The sequence below is a fragment of the Myotis brandtii genome, unplaced genomic scaffold (assembly GCF_000412655.1).
Source record: "Myotis brandtii unplaced genomic scaffold, ASM41265v1 scaffold471, whole genome shotgun sequence".
NCBI classification, from domain to species: domain Eukaryota; kingdom Metazoa; phylum Chordata; class Mammalia; order Chiroptera; family Vespertilionidae; genus Myotis; species Myotis brandtii.
In genome coordinates this window covers 956,161-971,060 of record NW_005367989.1, presented here as the reverse complement: position 1 = coordinate 971,060, position 14,900 = coordinate 956,161, and the positions used below count along the sequence as shown (strand labels likewise).

The following is a 14,900-nucleotide window of genomic DNA, read 5'->3' as shown; positions in this document are numbered from 1 at the left end:
AATTCGGCAGATGACTGTGGTTCTTGGGGAGCCCCAAATGAGGGGGGATTGAGGAACAGAAGAATGACTTTACAAATAAATGCATGGATCAGAAAAGGGAAATTATGCCTACATTGAAGCAATCAATGGGAAAGTAATTCTCAGCATCTAGAGTATTACACAAATGTAATTATTACTGTCCTAACATTTGGTCATTCCAGTTGGGTTAGTGGTAAAAGTCTTACAGATTAGGTCATTTCATAGAAAATTAAATCGAAAACTGCAACAAGTCCTTCAGTCCCCATAGTGTAGCTCCAGTTTATAATATTCACAGATTCACCTTCTCTTAACACTTTGCTCTTCTTGACTAATTAGTATGTAAACCCTGCCCTTCCTGCATACTACATACTTTTCCATCTCAATTATTTAACATTTGCTGTTCTACCCCTTTAAATGTTCTCCTGTCTCCAGCCATGGTTTAAAACTAATACCAAATTTTGCCTCCTCCCCCATTGTTTTCCTGGATCTATATAATTCTCTTTTTTATTATTAAACTTATTGGGGTGACAGTGGTCAACATGTACATACAGGTTTCAGGTGTGGATTTCTATGTTATAAGATCTGTATATTGCACCGTGTGCCCACCACCCAAAGTCAAATCTTCTCCTGTCACCATATAATAAGACCCCCTTTCCCCCCCACCTCCTTACTTCTGACAAGCACCACACTGCTGTTTGTGTTCATGAGTTTTAGTTTTATATCCCATGCATAAGTGAAATAATGATTCTTAGCTTTTTCTGACTGATTTATTTCACTTAGCATAATAGTATCAAGGTCCATCCATGTTTTTGTAAATGGTGCTTTCATCCTTTCATTCCATTGTACCACATCTTTATCCACTCCTCTGTCACAGGACACTTTGGTTTGTTTGCATGTTTATGTCTTTTTTTCTGAAGGAAATTGATGGTGAGTTTAATTGGAGACATGGTCCTGCATTTATACTTAGTAAAGTATATACTTTATACTTCCTGTTTTATACTTAGTAAAGTGAGAATTTACAGTTATATACCTATAAATATAGTTCTTAGATTAATTTGTACACTGTTGGGAGTTTATTTTTTTTAAATTGTAGAACTAATTACAAAAAAGAAATAAATTATATATTTAAGTACAGAGAAAAGATCTATCCAAAAAGTACGGTTGAAGATAATTAAGTTTGAGAAAGGGAAATTTTTCCTCTCTTCTAAATTTTGGTACATCAGTGAATAGATTGGATGATAGGAAATGATGGACTTTGTTTCTTTTGTGATTACAGCTTATAAAAATACTGTTCTCAGAATTCTGTTTCTTTGATTATTTTCAGTAATTTGACATTAATTAATTCTTTGAACTATAAGAAGGAAACCACAATATTACTACCACTAGATAATTGTGCGTATTTTAATGAAAGAAAAATTTTAATTACCCACAGAAGAAAATATAGTGTGAATTACAATGAAAAACTGCCATTACATTTAAAAAAGAAATAAAGCAACATCAATAACATCAACAATAACAGTGAAAACAAAAAAATAATTTTGGGAGAAATGAGAGATGAGGGATCAGAAAGGAAAGAGCTGGACATGTAATTGGTATATTCTTCCCAAACTCTAAATTAGGTTTCAGGGCTGCAGAGAACTGTTTCTTTGGAAAACCATGAGTTTGTTAGGTTAGAGAATAAAACCTTTGGGAAACCATGAAGTAAATTAAGAATCATCATCGAAGACCTTATATTTTTCAATGAGTATTGGAGTTGGGGTAGTGATTGGAATTACTTAAACTCAATCCAGATGTTTGGAATTGAAACCACATAAGAAATTGTTTGTAGCCATTGATGAGTATGTTGTCAGATTTATGAATAACCAGAATCCTTACCTCTAACTTACTGATCTGTGTTTAGTCCATGAAACATGATTCCATCTCAAAGAGTATCTTGGCATAATAAACACTTATGATTGATGCAGGCAAATATTTATTATTATAATAGTGTTTATAACAAAAATTTGAAGCCAGCTCAATTTTTTTTTATTACAAGACAGTGATTAAAGGAATACCACATGGCCATAAATTTCTGTATTCTTATATTTATGGCATAAAAAATCTGTTTGTGATAGTTGAGAGAGATCTCCAAGTGCCTGAAATGAAATGAAAAGACCAGAGCCCTAAGTATGATAAGTGATACTTCAGTAATGTGTCTGGTTGAATCGAGACTTGTAATGTGTGTGGGGTTGTGTTGTTAAACAATCAGGGCCGTGAGAGGCAGTTTTGCCCTTGTGAGAGGCAGGTTATAGGAACTGATGTCTGTGTATAAGGCTGTGACTCTCACGGTGCTTTATCATTGTAATAAACTGATATTCTGAGGTCAAGACATGACAGAGCGAAGCTAGTCTCATGAAGGACCTCATTCTCTTGTATCCTGTGCGTTTTACTTGGTGTAGATTCATTTACCACAGTCATGAACCACTAACACTTTGTTGTACCTAATATTAAGTAAAAGTTAGTTCCCAAACTTAGGATGTTAGGATCTAAAACAAGATTAGCTTTGACCTTTTATTAGATTCTCATTCAAATTCTCATTCTGCCACTGACTGGATATGTAACATATCATATCTAAGCCTGTTACCTCATCTGTAATATGGGTATAATAATGGCATTTGAACTTCAAGGCAGAGACCTGGTGTAGCTCTTTCTTTTTTTACTTTAATGCTTAGTATATTCAATTTTCATAATTTTTGGTAGAAGAAATTATGAATGCATGAATGCAGGAATCAGTGAAACTCCCAAGAAATAAAAGACTAAAGTCCTATGTATAACTCTCCTTTTAAGAGCCGAAAAGGGAAATGAAAAACAATGAAGAGATCTATGTGGATTGGGTTCAGTCCATGAAAGCGTCTCAGAAGAGGTGCATTGACCCTGGACTTATGTTTCTGCCATAAGCATTCACAAATAGTGTATTCTACTACTGGTTGTAAATATTAAGAGTGTTGATTTCACTAAGAAGATATAGAATTTACACACATAGAGACTGAAAGACAATATGTTTATCTTCTTCTGTCCAGAGTTCTGCCATTCATTCTTAAGTGCCAATACATTAATACGATATGGCATGGCTCACAAAGCAAATGAATCTGGTAATACAGTAGCAGTGTGTTATTTCCACCTGAACAGTCTTTAGTCTGTAGCCCCAGAGAGAATCAGGTGCTTTATTTACATCCCATCAGGAGTTTAAAATGTAGACATCGTCATTACTTGAAATTACTCAGTGTGTTTGTTTATGTGGAGTGTATCTTGTTTTCTAAAATATGACTGTGAACAGCAGACGAAATTACATAGACGAGTCAGCTATAGATGAGTAGAGAAATTTTTCTACCTTTTAAAAATTGATTTTAGAGAGGAAGGTAGAGGGAGGGAGAGATAGAAACATCAGTGATAAGGGAGTATCATTGATCAGCTGCCTCCTGCACACACCACACTGGGATAGAATCCGCAATCCAGGATGTGCCCTGACTGGGAATTGAACCATTACCTCCTGGTTCATAGGTCGATGCTCAACCACTAAGACATGCCAGTGATTTTTTCTACTTTTGAAAGTTCTTGGATGGAATTGGAAAACAATATATGCATTCACTGTACAGTATTTCAGTGCTCTTTCCTTAATAGGCTGATATTATATGGAACTTAGAAATTCAATACAGTATTGATCATTACTTCAAAGTGCACTTGTAAGAGATTTGTGATTTAAAATCAGACTTTTTTGCATCAATTACTAGGACTATGAAGAAATAAAACTAATTTCCAGGCTATTGTATGTGATTAAAATTCCAGCATTAACACTATTGGCATTTGGTTGTAATGAGTTTCATCTCTACTTTCTGGCTGTCATATTAGTACTGGAATTTAATTTGAAAATAATAGTTTGGTGAAGTGGAAGCCTTAGATTGGCAAATTAGGAATTTAGTTTCCAGGACATGGCAATCTTGGTGTATACTCCATGACCATTTCTATAAATGGTTGATTCTCTTTTTTGGAGGGAGGGGGTGAATCCTCACCAGAGGATATATTTTTCCATTGATTTTTAGAGAGAGTGGAAGGGAGGAAAGGGAAAGAGAGAAAGAGAAAGAATCTTCAGTGTGAGAAAGACCCATCGATTGGTTTGCCTCCTGCAACCCAGGTACAAGCCCTTGACTGGGAATTGAACCTGGACCCTTTGGTCTGAGGGCTGAAGCTCTAACCATGGAGCAAACCAGCTGGGGCATGGTTTATTCTCTTGTAAGGCTACCTGTCTTGGCCCCTCTCAGATTTGTTTTGAGGACTATGATTATGCTTTGGGAAGTGTGGAATATATGCACATACATTGTTTTACTATTTACAATATTCTCTGTATTAAAATCCAAAAAAGTAATAATTACCTGCAGAATAATATGCTTAAGTTAAAATAGTGTGTACCTGTTTGTTTTAATCAAAAGAGAGTATGCTAGAGGAATATATAATTCCTTTTCATTTAAAATTTAAAAGCAAGGTATAGCTCTTCATAGTCTGGCAATGTTTTACTATTATAGGAAAAAATTCTAGAGCCAAATTTATATTTGTCTTTGCTAGTAAAATATAGCAATAGGAAGAGGGAATCTTCCTTTAAAGGTTTCTGTATAAAGAATATAGAATATTTACAAACATAGCCTAAATTTCAAATTTTTCTTCAGGAAGAAACAAAACATTTTTTCTTCACAAATGAAAGACATAATAGTAAGAAACTCTCATTTAATTGATTTTAATAGTACTGAACAAAAGCAGAAAAGTTATGTTTTAAGAAATCATCCTATGGGCTAATGGCCATTCTGTTGTCATAAAAATCCTTTATTTAGCCCTCTCCACAAATAAGCTCACAGCAGGAGAAAGGACACCGGTTAGAGTAATTTGGGGGATACATACACAGAAGGAATGGCTAGGAGCGTAGTGTCATCTGGCAGGGAGCTTATTTCCTGAACCCTGTGGATCTGGTGAAAACCCAACAGAGATGCCAATATGCTTCTCCTCCGTAAATGCTACCAGTCTCCACACCACCAGGCCCAGCGCGGCTTGTGTAAGGTGTTTTATCCAAGCAATCCTTTGCATAACTGCCCAGCGCCTGCAATGACCTGAGTCAGTCATGCAAAGAGACTTTCTTATGCTTACACCAACATTTTCTTTCCGTGTTCATTTTCTGCTGCTCCTAACCCACGGGTTATGACTGTTGTGATGGTGGAGGCGGCACTTTGCAATCTTTTTAGTTAAGATCTAGAGTTTGTTTGAAAGCAAGGCTGAAAAATCCACAGACTGGATTTCTCCACAAGATTGCTGTCATGGGTGCAGCTGGGATACCTGTCTCTTCAGGAGGGTGGGGAGAAGTGAGGTCTATTGATTCCGAAGAGGAAACAATCCAGGCCCGACGAGCAGGTGCTGGTAAGCAACAGACAATGAGTTTGGGGCATGAGAATCCTACTTGATTATTTTTTTCCAGTTGGACACAAATCTATATTTAACACTCCCTCTGTATCTATTTTTCCAGTGCAAATGTTCCCATTCTGTGTGTGTCAGGTGTGGAGTGATTTTGTCCCATTTTCTCAACAAAGTTCCCGGCTACCAACTTTATCTGCAGTCTTTTTCCCTGAGAGATATTATTAGATTTGCCATATAGCCCTAATGATTATAAGATGATCGTTAGGGCTATATGATGATTATAAGATTTTATGATGTATTTTCTTGTGTAATAGCCCAGTAACAAAAGATTTAAAGATTAGAATGTTTGTGTTCTCTGAAAATAAGGAAAAACAGTAGCAAGTGGCTGAATTGTGCATGAGTTTCATTTATAGTCAATGTATGAGAGAGATATAAGTGACAAATTGGAATCATCATTAGTGGAAAATCAGTCCCAAAATAGGGAGTTTGTACCGCTTTTTCAAAATAATGGATCCTGGCTTCTTGGGAAAGAGCTGAAACCTTTTCACAAACAGGCCTTGATTTAGACCACAATACCTCAAGGTCAAATGATATACGTGAAGCAAGCTCCAAATTGCAATGGATGTTAGGTTTTACATGTTCTCTCCCAAGGGAAATCAGTCTGCTGGTCTTTGAAGTGACTGTGAAATCACGGCTGAGTGGAAGGCTGTGAAATATATAACCCCAAGGAGAGATCCATGTGACTCAAAATGGACAGAATGCTAGGAATGTTTTAAATAAATATTGTTAATATACACTTATGAATTAATAGATGAAATAGAAGGATTTTTCCCCCCTGCTTGATATGTGGACAGTGACCTCAGTGAATGGCACTTATTACTATGCATGGGATCTCAGAGTATTTGGGACCCAGAAATGAATGATAGGATATGTTAAAGTAAGTTTAACATTAACTCCTTCTAATATGGAATCTCTGTTTTGATTCTATAATTATGAAATGTGTATACCATTTCAGAGACATTATTTGGTTTATTAAGTGTCTTCTGTTAGAAATATAGTTTGTTACCATTTGACAAGTTGCCTCATATGCAGGCATTTTAGGGAACTCAAGATAAATATACCAAATTAACATAAATTCATGAGATGAAATTGGGGATACATATTAGGTTAATAGCATACTAAATGATCTTGTAATTTGAAATAAGACCTTTTCAGGTGATAAAGGAGAAAAGAGAAATAGGGGGAAAAAAGACATACAAAAAGGAGATATCTCCAAATCAGGCACAATGTTAGCCACCCACAGCGTACTAAAATGTTTTAATTCAGTTGTCACAGCCTCCATAGGCTTATAAGATCCATAGAATCTTAAATTTCAATCAAATTAAATTGCAGGGCACCCGTTTGGGGAAATTGGTTGTTAAAAGTTTTGACTCTCCTTTCATCATTACTCTTCAGTACTCTTGCTGGGCCAGCAGCTCTGTCTGTAGACCATGGCATTGGTATGTCTTATGTCAGAGCCATAGTCATAAAGAAACCTAACTTCAGCAAGTATAAGACTTCAGCCCCATAAGTGGCCTGGAGAACCCTCATTGGCTCCAAATATGCAAAGTCAGGGTAGAAGATCGTAAGCCCCTTCTGCATCATTATAGTTTTTTTTACACCAAGTCACTAGCACTTTAACAAAAACTGGCACAACTTTGCATAATCTACCAAAATAATGACAGCAGCTCCTACTTACCATGGTGTAGTGAAAAGCTCCTACGTGGGCTTTTAAATCAAAGTCAAATCCAAATCCCATGTCTGCTACTTATAAACCATGTGACCTTGAGTGAGTTAATTAGCTTTTTTGAGCCCTATCTGTAACATGGGACAAGTAATACTGATTTTGTCATATGCTTGTGAGAAATAAGTGAGTTAAATAAAATTAACACAGCACAATATTTGGCACATAACAGTGATTCAGTTAATGTTTATTTCCCTTTCTATATCCCTTTCTATATCTGAGTCAACAATTTGGCCAATTTTGACTCAAGATACTTTAAAGCATACTTGCAGGTTTGGGGGAAAGAAAACATAAAAATTCCAAATAGAGAGAAAAACTTGCTTTGGAGAGGGAAAAATTATTCAATTTGTGGCTATTTTGCAGTGGATTCGGTGATGATGAGATGATCCATGTTTCAGTATTTTTCCTTACCAGATAATTATTTTTATAAGTATATATGATTTAAGTAAACATAGAGCATTTAGTTTAAATAAATGAAAGATTGTTTTTTATTTTGGCTATTATTATTTGGTCATTTCATTTTCTAAAGCAAACTAATAGCAGTTTGCCTCTACTTTTTAATAACATTCCCCAGTGGATTAGAGAAGTATATCATTGTTCATTGTTGTTTCTGGAAACAGAATTATATAAAGATGAAATTGGGGGAATGATATAATTTAAAAATCAACTAATTTTGTTGTTATTGTTGCTGTTGTTCTGTGTAATTCATGATATGGAGTAAATAAAGTAAATGTAGTGACTTAATGAGAGGGTAATGATTCTATATTGCAGTGAAAAAATTATTAGACTATGAATTGTGACTCTACAATCATCAAAAGACCTGCATCTTTAAAAATATTGGAAATATGACCCCCCCCCCCACCAACTCCCTAGCCAAACCTATTTGAGTTTGTCCTTTGGCCCTCTGGCAATGAGCTACTAATAGCAGGAGGCTGGCCATCCCGGAAGAGCCTGAACAAGCACTTTCGTCCTTGTTCCCAACAGTCACTCCTCTACTCTTAGTCGAAGCTTCCTGGTGCAGTTGTTGTCATTGGGCTAAGATCTCTCAGATAGGGAAGCTGCAGAGGAAATGATCTCTTACACGGGGCTTGACAGCATCATTGCCAGTGATTGATAATGGGACCAAATCATTTCAGGTGAGTTTTCTGTGGTCCACAAGCCAGCAGGGGTCTGCTTGACTTTGTCATCTTAGCCCACGGGTATCTCAGTGCATTGTCACTGGGGAGGAAATAAGAGGAGCTCTTCAAGCCTCTGCCTGAGTCTTTTCTCCTGTGCTAGTTTTAAGGGACCCCAGCGTTTTGTGTGTCTCTGCCTATAGAAAGGTGCCTTGTGTCAGGAAATGGTTAATTATGGACCCGCCAGAGCTTTGGTGTTTGCTACAGTGGGAACCTCTTAGGACAGCACAGAGCATATAGATTAGTGCGGTAATCAATGAGCATCTGTACACTGCAGAGATCCGTTTTGATGACAGCAGCACTTACGGCCTTGTTTAGTGTCACTGTTGTATAATGTTGGATACTGCAGGCTTTTTTTGTTTGTTTGTTTTGATTTAGAATGCAAGGACTACAGGATTTTTATTTTTGTTTTTAAAATTACTTTGCGTTTTGGTGGATTTCTAAGGGTGTTGTGGATTTGCTGCCATTGCTAGCTAGAATTTAGTAATTTGATGCCAGTAGCATTTATTTAACCACTGATGCTGCTGTTATGTTTGCTGGTTTCTGCAGTTCCTACTACTTCAAACGTTGCTCCCAGGAACAGGTAAACTAAGCCATAATATTAACCTTATGCATAAATGTAAAATTAATGCAATATATTGTTTAATTATCCAAAGAGTAAGATATTAAAATGCTTCAGTGGATTCTATCAGTAGAGAATGAGAACTATTTTACTTTGAACATGGAAATTACACAAATATAATATTATTTTAGAATACATGGTGATCTTCTAGTTGCATTACATGAAGTTATTGTTATGTTTCATGTCTTAAATGAATATCTGGAGTGTACATTTGTCTATAACTTAGTATTTAACCCTTACTTTGATATATGTATATTACACAGTTAATTCAGAAATACATATTTTCCTTTTGTGATAGATCAAAGAAAGTTGTTTTCCCTGTTTAGTGATGTCATTAATATTAGAAGCTTCCTAGCTTAGTCTTCTTAAAAATATAAAGATATCAGTTTATGTGTAGATTGTTGTTTTGAAGTATTTAAACAAAAGCTTCAAGGCCTTGTTTCTCCTAGTCGACAGTTATTTCAGAGCATGTCCTGGGAATTCCTGTGTTTTTGTGTGATGCTAAGCTTTGGACTAAAGGGAAAACTGTTCAGATAAGGGGAATACAGAGCCCAGACAGAAAGAAGGAAAGGGAAACAGAGTCTTTTGGGTCAGAGTTGGGTGTGTGACCTTGGGCAACAGAGGAAGTAACCCCTTCTGGCCCCTGTTTCCATTCTGCCAGTTTGGAAAAAGACTCTAATGTTATTCTCTGTGGGAATGGCATGGCGTTTTTCAGATGCTCAAGATCATCTGACGGTCATTTCTGTGTAGCAAAAAGACAGTATTATTCAGTTTGTAAAGGTATGCAGTTTTATTAATAAAAGAGAGACAGAAATCTTTTAGTTTTTTTTTCTTCCTTTGCAGTGTTTTAGCAACTGAGGCTTCTTTTGGAAAGGAGATTATGGCTCTTTTAAATTAAACCAGCAAATCTCTTGGCTCTGCTGTAACTATTTTGCCAAGTAGGCATTGAGCAAGTTTGAGGTGTCTTGAGGGCACCTGCTGTCAGACTCCTTGGGAGGCGAAGGAGGCATCATGTGTTTTGCTGCAGCCAGATAAGGTCCTGGATGCAGAGCTGCTGGGCCCTCTGAAAGCCTGCCAGGGACGTGAGCACCCTCGCTGCCTCCTCGCTTCCTCTCAGGTACAGCGCGTGCTGCTGAGGGCGTCTGGGGGAAGCTCCTGGCCGCTCTTCTCAGCAAATGACTTTCAAGAGGTCCACTTTCTGCTAAGGGCAAGCTTAAAATCCAAAAGATCAGAGGCAACTAGAAGAAATGCAGTCAACAACCTCTCACTCTAAAAAGTCTGAATCAAATTGCTCCTGATTCATGAGTCTGGACTTTTTTTATTTTTTTAATTAAATCTTTATTGTTGACAGTATTGCATATGCCCCCTTCTCCCCCCATTGACCCCTTCTAGCCCATCCCCGTCCCCACTCCCTGTCCCAGGCCTTCACCACCCTATTGTCTGTATCTACGGGTTATGCATATATGCATACAAGTTCTGTGTTTAATTAAATGTGTTCTTTGGGAGGATAGAAGTATTTAATGTAAATTGAGCCATGTGCTTGCAGAGTGGCTAGTCTTTGCTAGTTGAAAAGAATTATGAATCTTGTGTTCACTGTCATACTGACTGGGTCTTTTCAATGATAGACACACCTCATGATGAGAGAAAGGCTGAGGCAGTGATGGCTCATGCTCCCACAGAGATGCACATGAGAGATGAAAGAAAAGCAAGGATCGATTTCTCTCTCTAGCTCGAAGGAACCAGTCAGATTAGTCATCTCCACACAAAGAGGTTTGAGGGCAATAACTTTATTAGTAAACTGATTCTCCATCGTAAGAGAGGTCGTCTGCTCAAGTCTCTTCCAACCTTCTGATTTTATGTGGTGCTGTAGTTTTAGTGCGTGGTTGGGAAACTCCTCAGGAGAATGAGGTATTTTCCTTATGAAGCATATCTGGTGACTGTTTCTGAGAAGAGTTCTGTTAGAGAAATGATGCAAGTCATGTGAAAAACAAACACAAAATTAATCCCAGTGACCAGCAAGTATGTATTCTTCCCTATTTTTCTCCAAGTAATCCAGAGGCACTTTCTGTTCTTCTCAATTTTCTAAAGCCAGCAAGATTAGGAATAAGCATGTGAAATTATGAAGTAGATAAATCAATGAAAGAATTAGTAATTATATTATAATAATATTAATAAGAAGACTTTTATGATACTTATTTTCATGCCTGAGAATTGTAGGTTAATGAAATGGGTTTAGATTTTTAGATAGCCTGCTTCAAGTGGGCCAGCTTTTATCTTTAAGAAGGTAATTGTCATAATCATATAATGAATTGGTCAGTTCTTTGTAGAAATGCAACCAAAATTTTTTGAATGTCTAGTTAATTTAAATTCATTGTTTTCAAAGGTTTTATATGAGTTGTATGAGTTTTAAAGACCTGGGAAATAAATTCTTATTTTGGTAAACTGTAAATATTGAACAAATTTCAAAGCTGACTTCAGAAAAGGGTCCATAGTGATTGTAATAGATGGGTTCTAACAAACAAGTTTTTAATTGTATAACATCTGTGAAATATTTTAGACTTATTCATAGCTTTTGAAGATTTTTAGATTTTGTTTTCTTTTTGTAACAAGAAACTGGTAGCCTTGCAGTTTTTTTTGTTTGTTTTTTTTCTTTTGTTTTATTTTATTTTTTCTCCTTTAAGAGAATGCTTAGCCCTTGAATCTTGGTAGTCAAAATTGGAACAGTTTTTTAGCCACTTTGAAATTTTAATTTTATTCCAAGATTATGTTTTCTAATGATTTATTTAGATTATATGAAATGTGTTACTATTTTTCTTTTTAGTAAATGTCTTTGAAATTGTTTAAAGCACTCATCAGGGAAGAAATATTGGCCCATCTGTATATATAGTAAGTTCTCTTGCTTATTGATATTAAAGGCTTTTTAAAATTATGATTAATTAGACTCTTGATAATTCACAAAAGTGCTTTTTTATATACAGAGGGCAAGTGAATTCCCTTGCCCTCTGTATGTAATCACAAAGCTCATTTTGTCTGAGCATAGTTCCTTGATTTCCTAGCTTAAATAGGGGTCTTAATGAAAGTATACTGCTGAGGATGAAGACCTGCAAAATAGAATAACTCTGGGAGCTAAAGGTAACCCACTAAGGCAAGATAGCAATGTGCTGGTCTGAGTCACTCCTTCATCCCAGCTCTTCAGCCATTTGTTTTAATTTTGAGAGAAATCATGGGACCCTCAGAGAAATAAAGTAAGCAATGGGCTCTCCACAGAGAAACAGTTATGCACACAAAATTTTATGTACAATTTTAAAGGGTATATGTATCCCTTAATTCTATGCACCATATAAAAGGGGTCACATAACCCAGGTTATAACCTTGCCTTAAAGATTACAAAAACAGCCCTAGCTGGTTTGGCTCAGTGGACAGAGAGTCGGCCTGTGGACTGAAGGGTCTGGGGTTCGATTCCGGTCAAGGACGCAGGCCTGGGTTGTGGACTTGATCCCCAGTGGGGCCGTGCAGGAGGCAGCCTATCAATGATTATTTCTCATCATTGATGTTTCTATCTCTCTAACCTTCTCCCTTCCTCTCTGAAATCAATAAAAATATATTAAAAGTATTACAAAAACAAATTACTTGATATTCAGTGGTAGAAAAAGTCTTGCCTGCATGAAGGTAAGTCATTTTTTCTTCTATGAATAATAGATAAACCCTAGACCTGCTTCAAAACGCTCTTGCTTAAAAGAATAATTAATTACCATTTGATATTCTCATGGGCTATGTTATTCCACAACACAGTGAAAAAAATCCACCCCAGGCTTAACTATCCAAAAATATAAGTAAATGATTAAATATACTGATGTAAGTAAAGGGGTTAGGGATGACTGAAAGTTCAAATTCAACATAGAGAGCTTTCATTTAGATGAATAGGGGACTGTGCGTTGTGTGGACCAACATTATTTCATCTGTACCTGAAGGGCTGGCTAGGGCTTATTTCTGTTCAGAATGCCAGACAGACTAGTTTTCTTATTCTCTGACAAAAGACTTCTTTGACAAATACTACTATGTAGTGATTTTCTGACTTCATATGCTAGTCTTGTTCTAGATCAGACATTTAGTTATAGAGGTCTTCTTGTAAGGTTTGCTTTAGTCTATGAGATTTTACTGTCATCATCAAAACTATTACATGAAGACTTAAAAGTGATGGAAAAATTGAGTATGAAATTAGAATTCCTAAATATCTGTTTAATCACCTTAAAATATTGGTGAGAAACTCATGGTTTATAATGAGGAGCAGGATCTGTTTTTGGTGATTTTGCTTGAAGGTTGTCCCTTTTGTGTTTAACATCCAGAATCTTTGAACAGACTCTCTTTAGTCGCCACATTTGCCTGGACTAGTGGTACGAAGCTGAATTGCAATGGGTTCAGTTTCCATGCCTGTGAACTAACTGCACATCTGGGTATTTGATCTAAAATACATTAAACGAAGATTGTAGCTAGTAGGCCCAAAGATCCGGGGTGTGTGTGTGTGTGTGTGTAATTTTTGTCATTAAAACTATTAGTGCATCACTTTAGAAAACAAATAAAATTATAGAAATTCTTGATAAGTGAAATTATAAAGGTCTGCAAGATGTCTCCTTTCGATGTTTTTAATCCTCTTCTTTTTTTGTTTTGTTAATCCTCACCTGAGTATATTTTTTCCATTGCTTTCCAGAGAGAGTGAAGGGGAGGGAGGGAAAGAGAAAGAAACATCGATGTGAGAGAGATACATAGGCTGGTCACCTCCCTCAAGCACCCCGACTTGACTCCAGGCTGGGAACGAACCTGCCACCCAAGTACCTGCCCTTGGCTGGGAATGGGACCAGTGACTCCCTGATGTACAGGACAATGCTCCAACCACTGGGCACACTGGCCAGGGTTGCTTTTTATCCCTTTCAAGTTTTGTTTTTTTTTAAAGAAAAATAGCCAGGCTAGAGTAATATAGAGTTTCTCATTTGAAAAATTAGTATTTAGCCATTAGAATACAGTTGTAACAATTATTGAATCCAAGTTTTTTAAAGATATATTTTAAACATGAATAATAAGCATTTTATACCTAAAAGTAAATGTTACTTAAAGTTTTGCCAGATAGGAAGAAAATGAGTGTAAGAGATATTATTGACTGACTCCTGCATTTTAAAATAGAAATAAGCCTTTACTTTGATTTACTTTTGGGGATATATATCTTTATATTTTGGGAAAGGTTAAGGTAAATTATTATTTTTTCTTAATGTTGGAACTATTATAATCACTGTTATAATTTAGTATTTCTCATGGGTCCATCCATTTCTCCAGATCATTCTTGCTGTGGTCAGTAGGCCATTTTAGCTAAAATTTGGGTTGGTTAAATTGGAAATCATGTACAGTATATGATCTTATATTGTTAAGATCATTGGACTTATTCTGTCAATCTTAAATGTGCTCATATTTATTGGGAGAAATTACTTAATGACATTTACTGTCTTTGTGAGTGATATCACTCTATATCTTAATTAGAAAGGTTTGGTATCAATTTATAAAATTTGCATTAGAGAACACAGGAAAAATTATTATTCTTAATGTTATTGAAGTAGCATTCAATTTAATATCGTTAACAAATTGTTCAAAGACTAATTTCAAATTTCAGTTTTAATGTCACTGAAAATGTTAGATATCAATGCTAACAATATTCAGTTTTAATTTTTTTCATCAAATATATGTTAATTTCACAATGTAATTCAGTTATATAACCAATCCTCCAGAAATGATAGTTTTGTTCACTTTGTTTTACTCTTACTTAAGAGACATTAATTTTAGTAAGTATCTTTAGAAGACAATTTAGCCACTGTGTGTG

The 14,900-nt window shown here is 35.9% G+C and overlaps 1 protein-coding gene across 29 annotated transcripts in view; it reads left to right on the top strand.

Annotated features, from left to right (window-relative positions):
- Positions 1-5,053: 5,053 nt before the first annotated feature.
- RIMS1 (regulating synaptic membrane exocytosis 1) overlaps positions 5,054-14,900 on the top strand; it is a 165,082-nt gene continuing 155,235 nt past the window's right edge. For 23 of the 29 annotated variants that reach the window (XM_014547376.1, XM_014547399.1, XM_014547398.1 and 20 more), the window contains exon 1: positions 5,112-5,457. In XM_014547376.1, coding sequence (XP_014402862.1) covers positions 5,358-5,457 — 100 coding nt within the window. In that variant the 5' untranslated portion in view covers positions 5,112-5,357. Of the gene's footprint in view, positions 5,458-8,186; positions 8,374-8,508; positions 8,996-14,900 lie in introns of those variants that run through there. The other 6 variants (XM_014547383.1, XM_014547375.1, XM_014547400.1 and 3 more) reach the window with 4 other exon arrangements.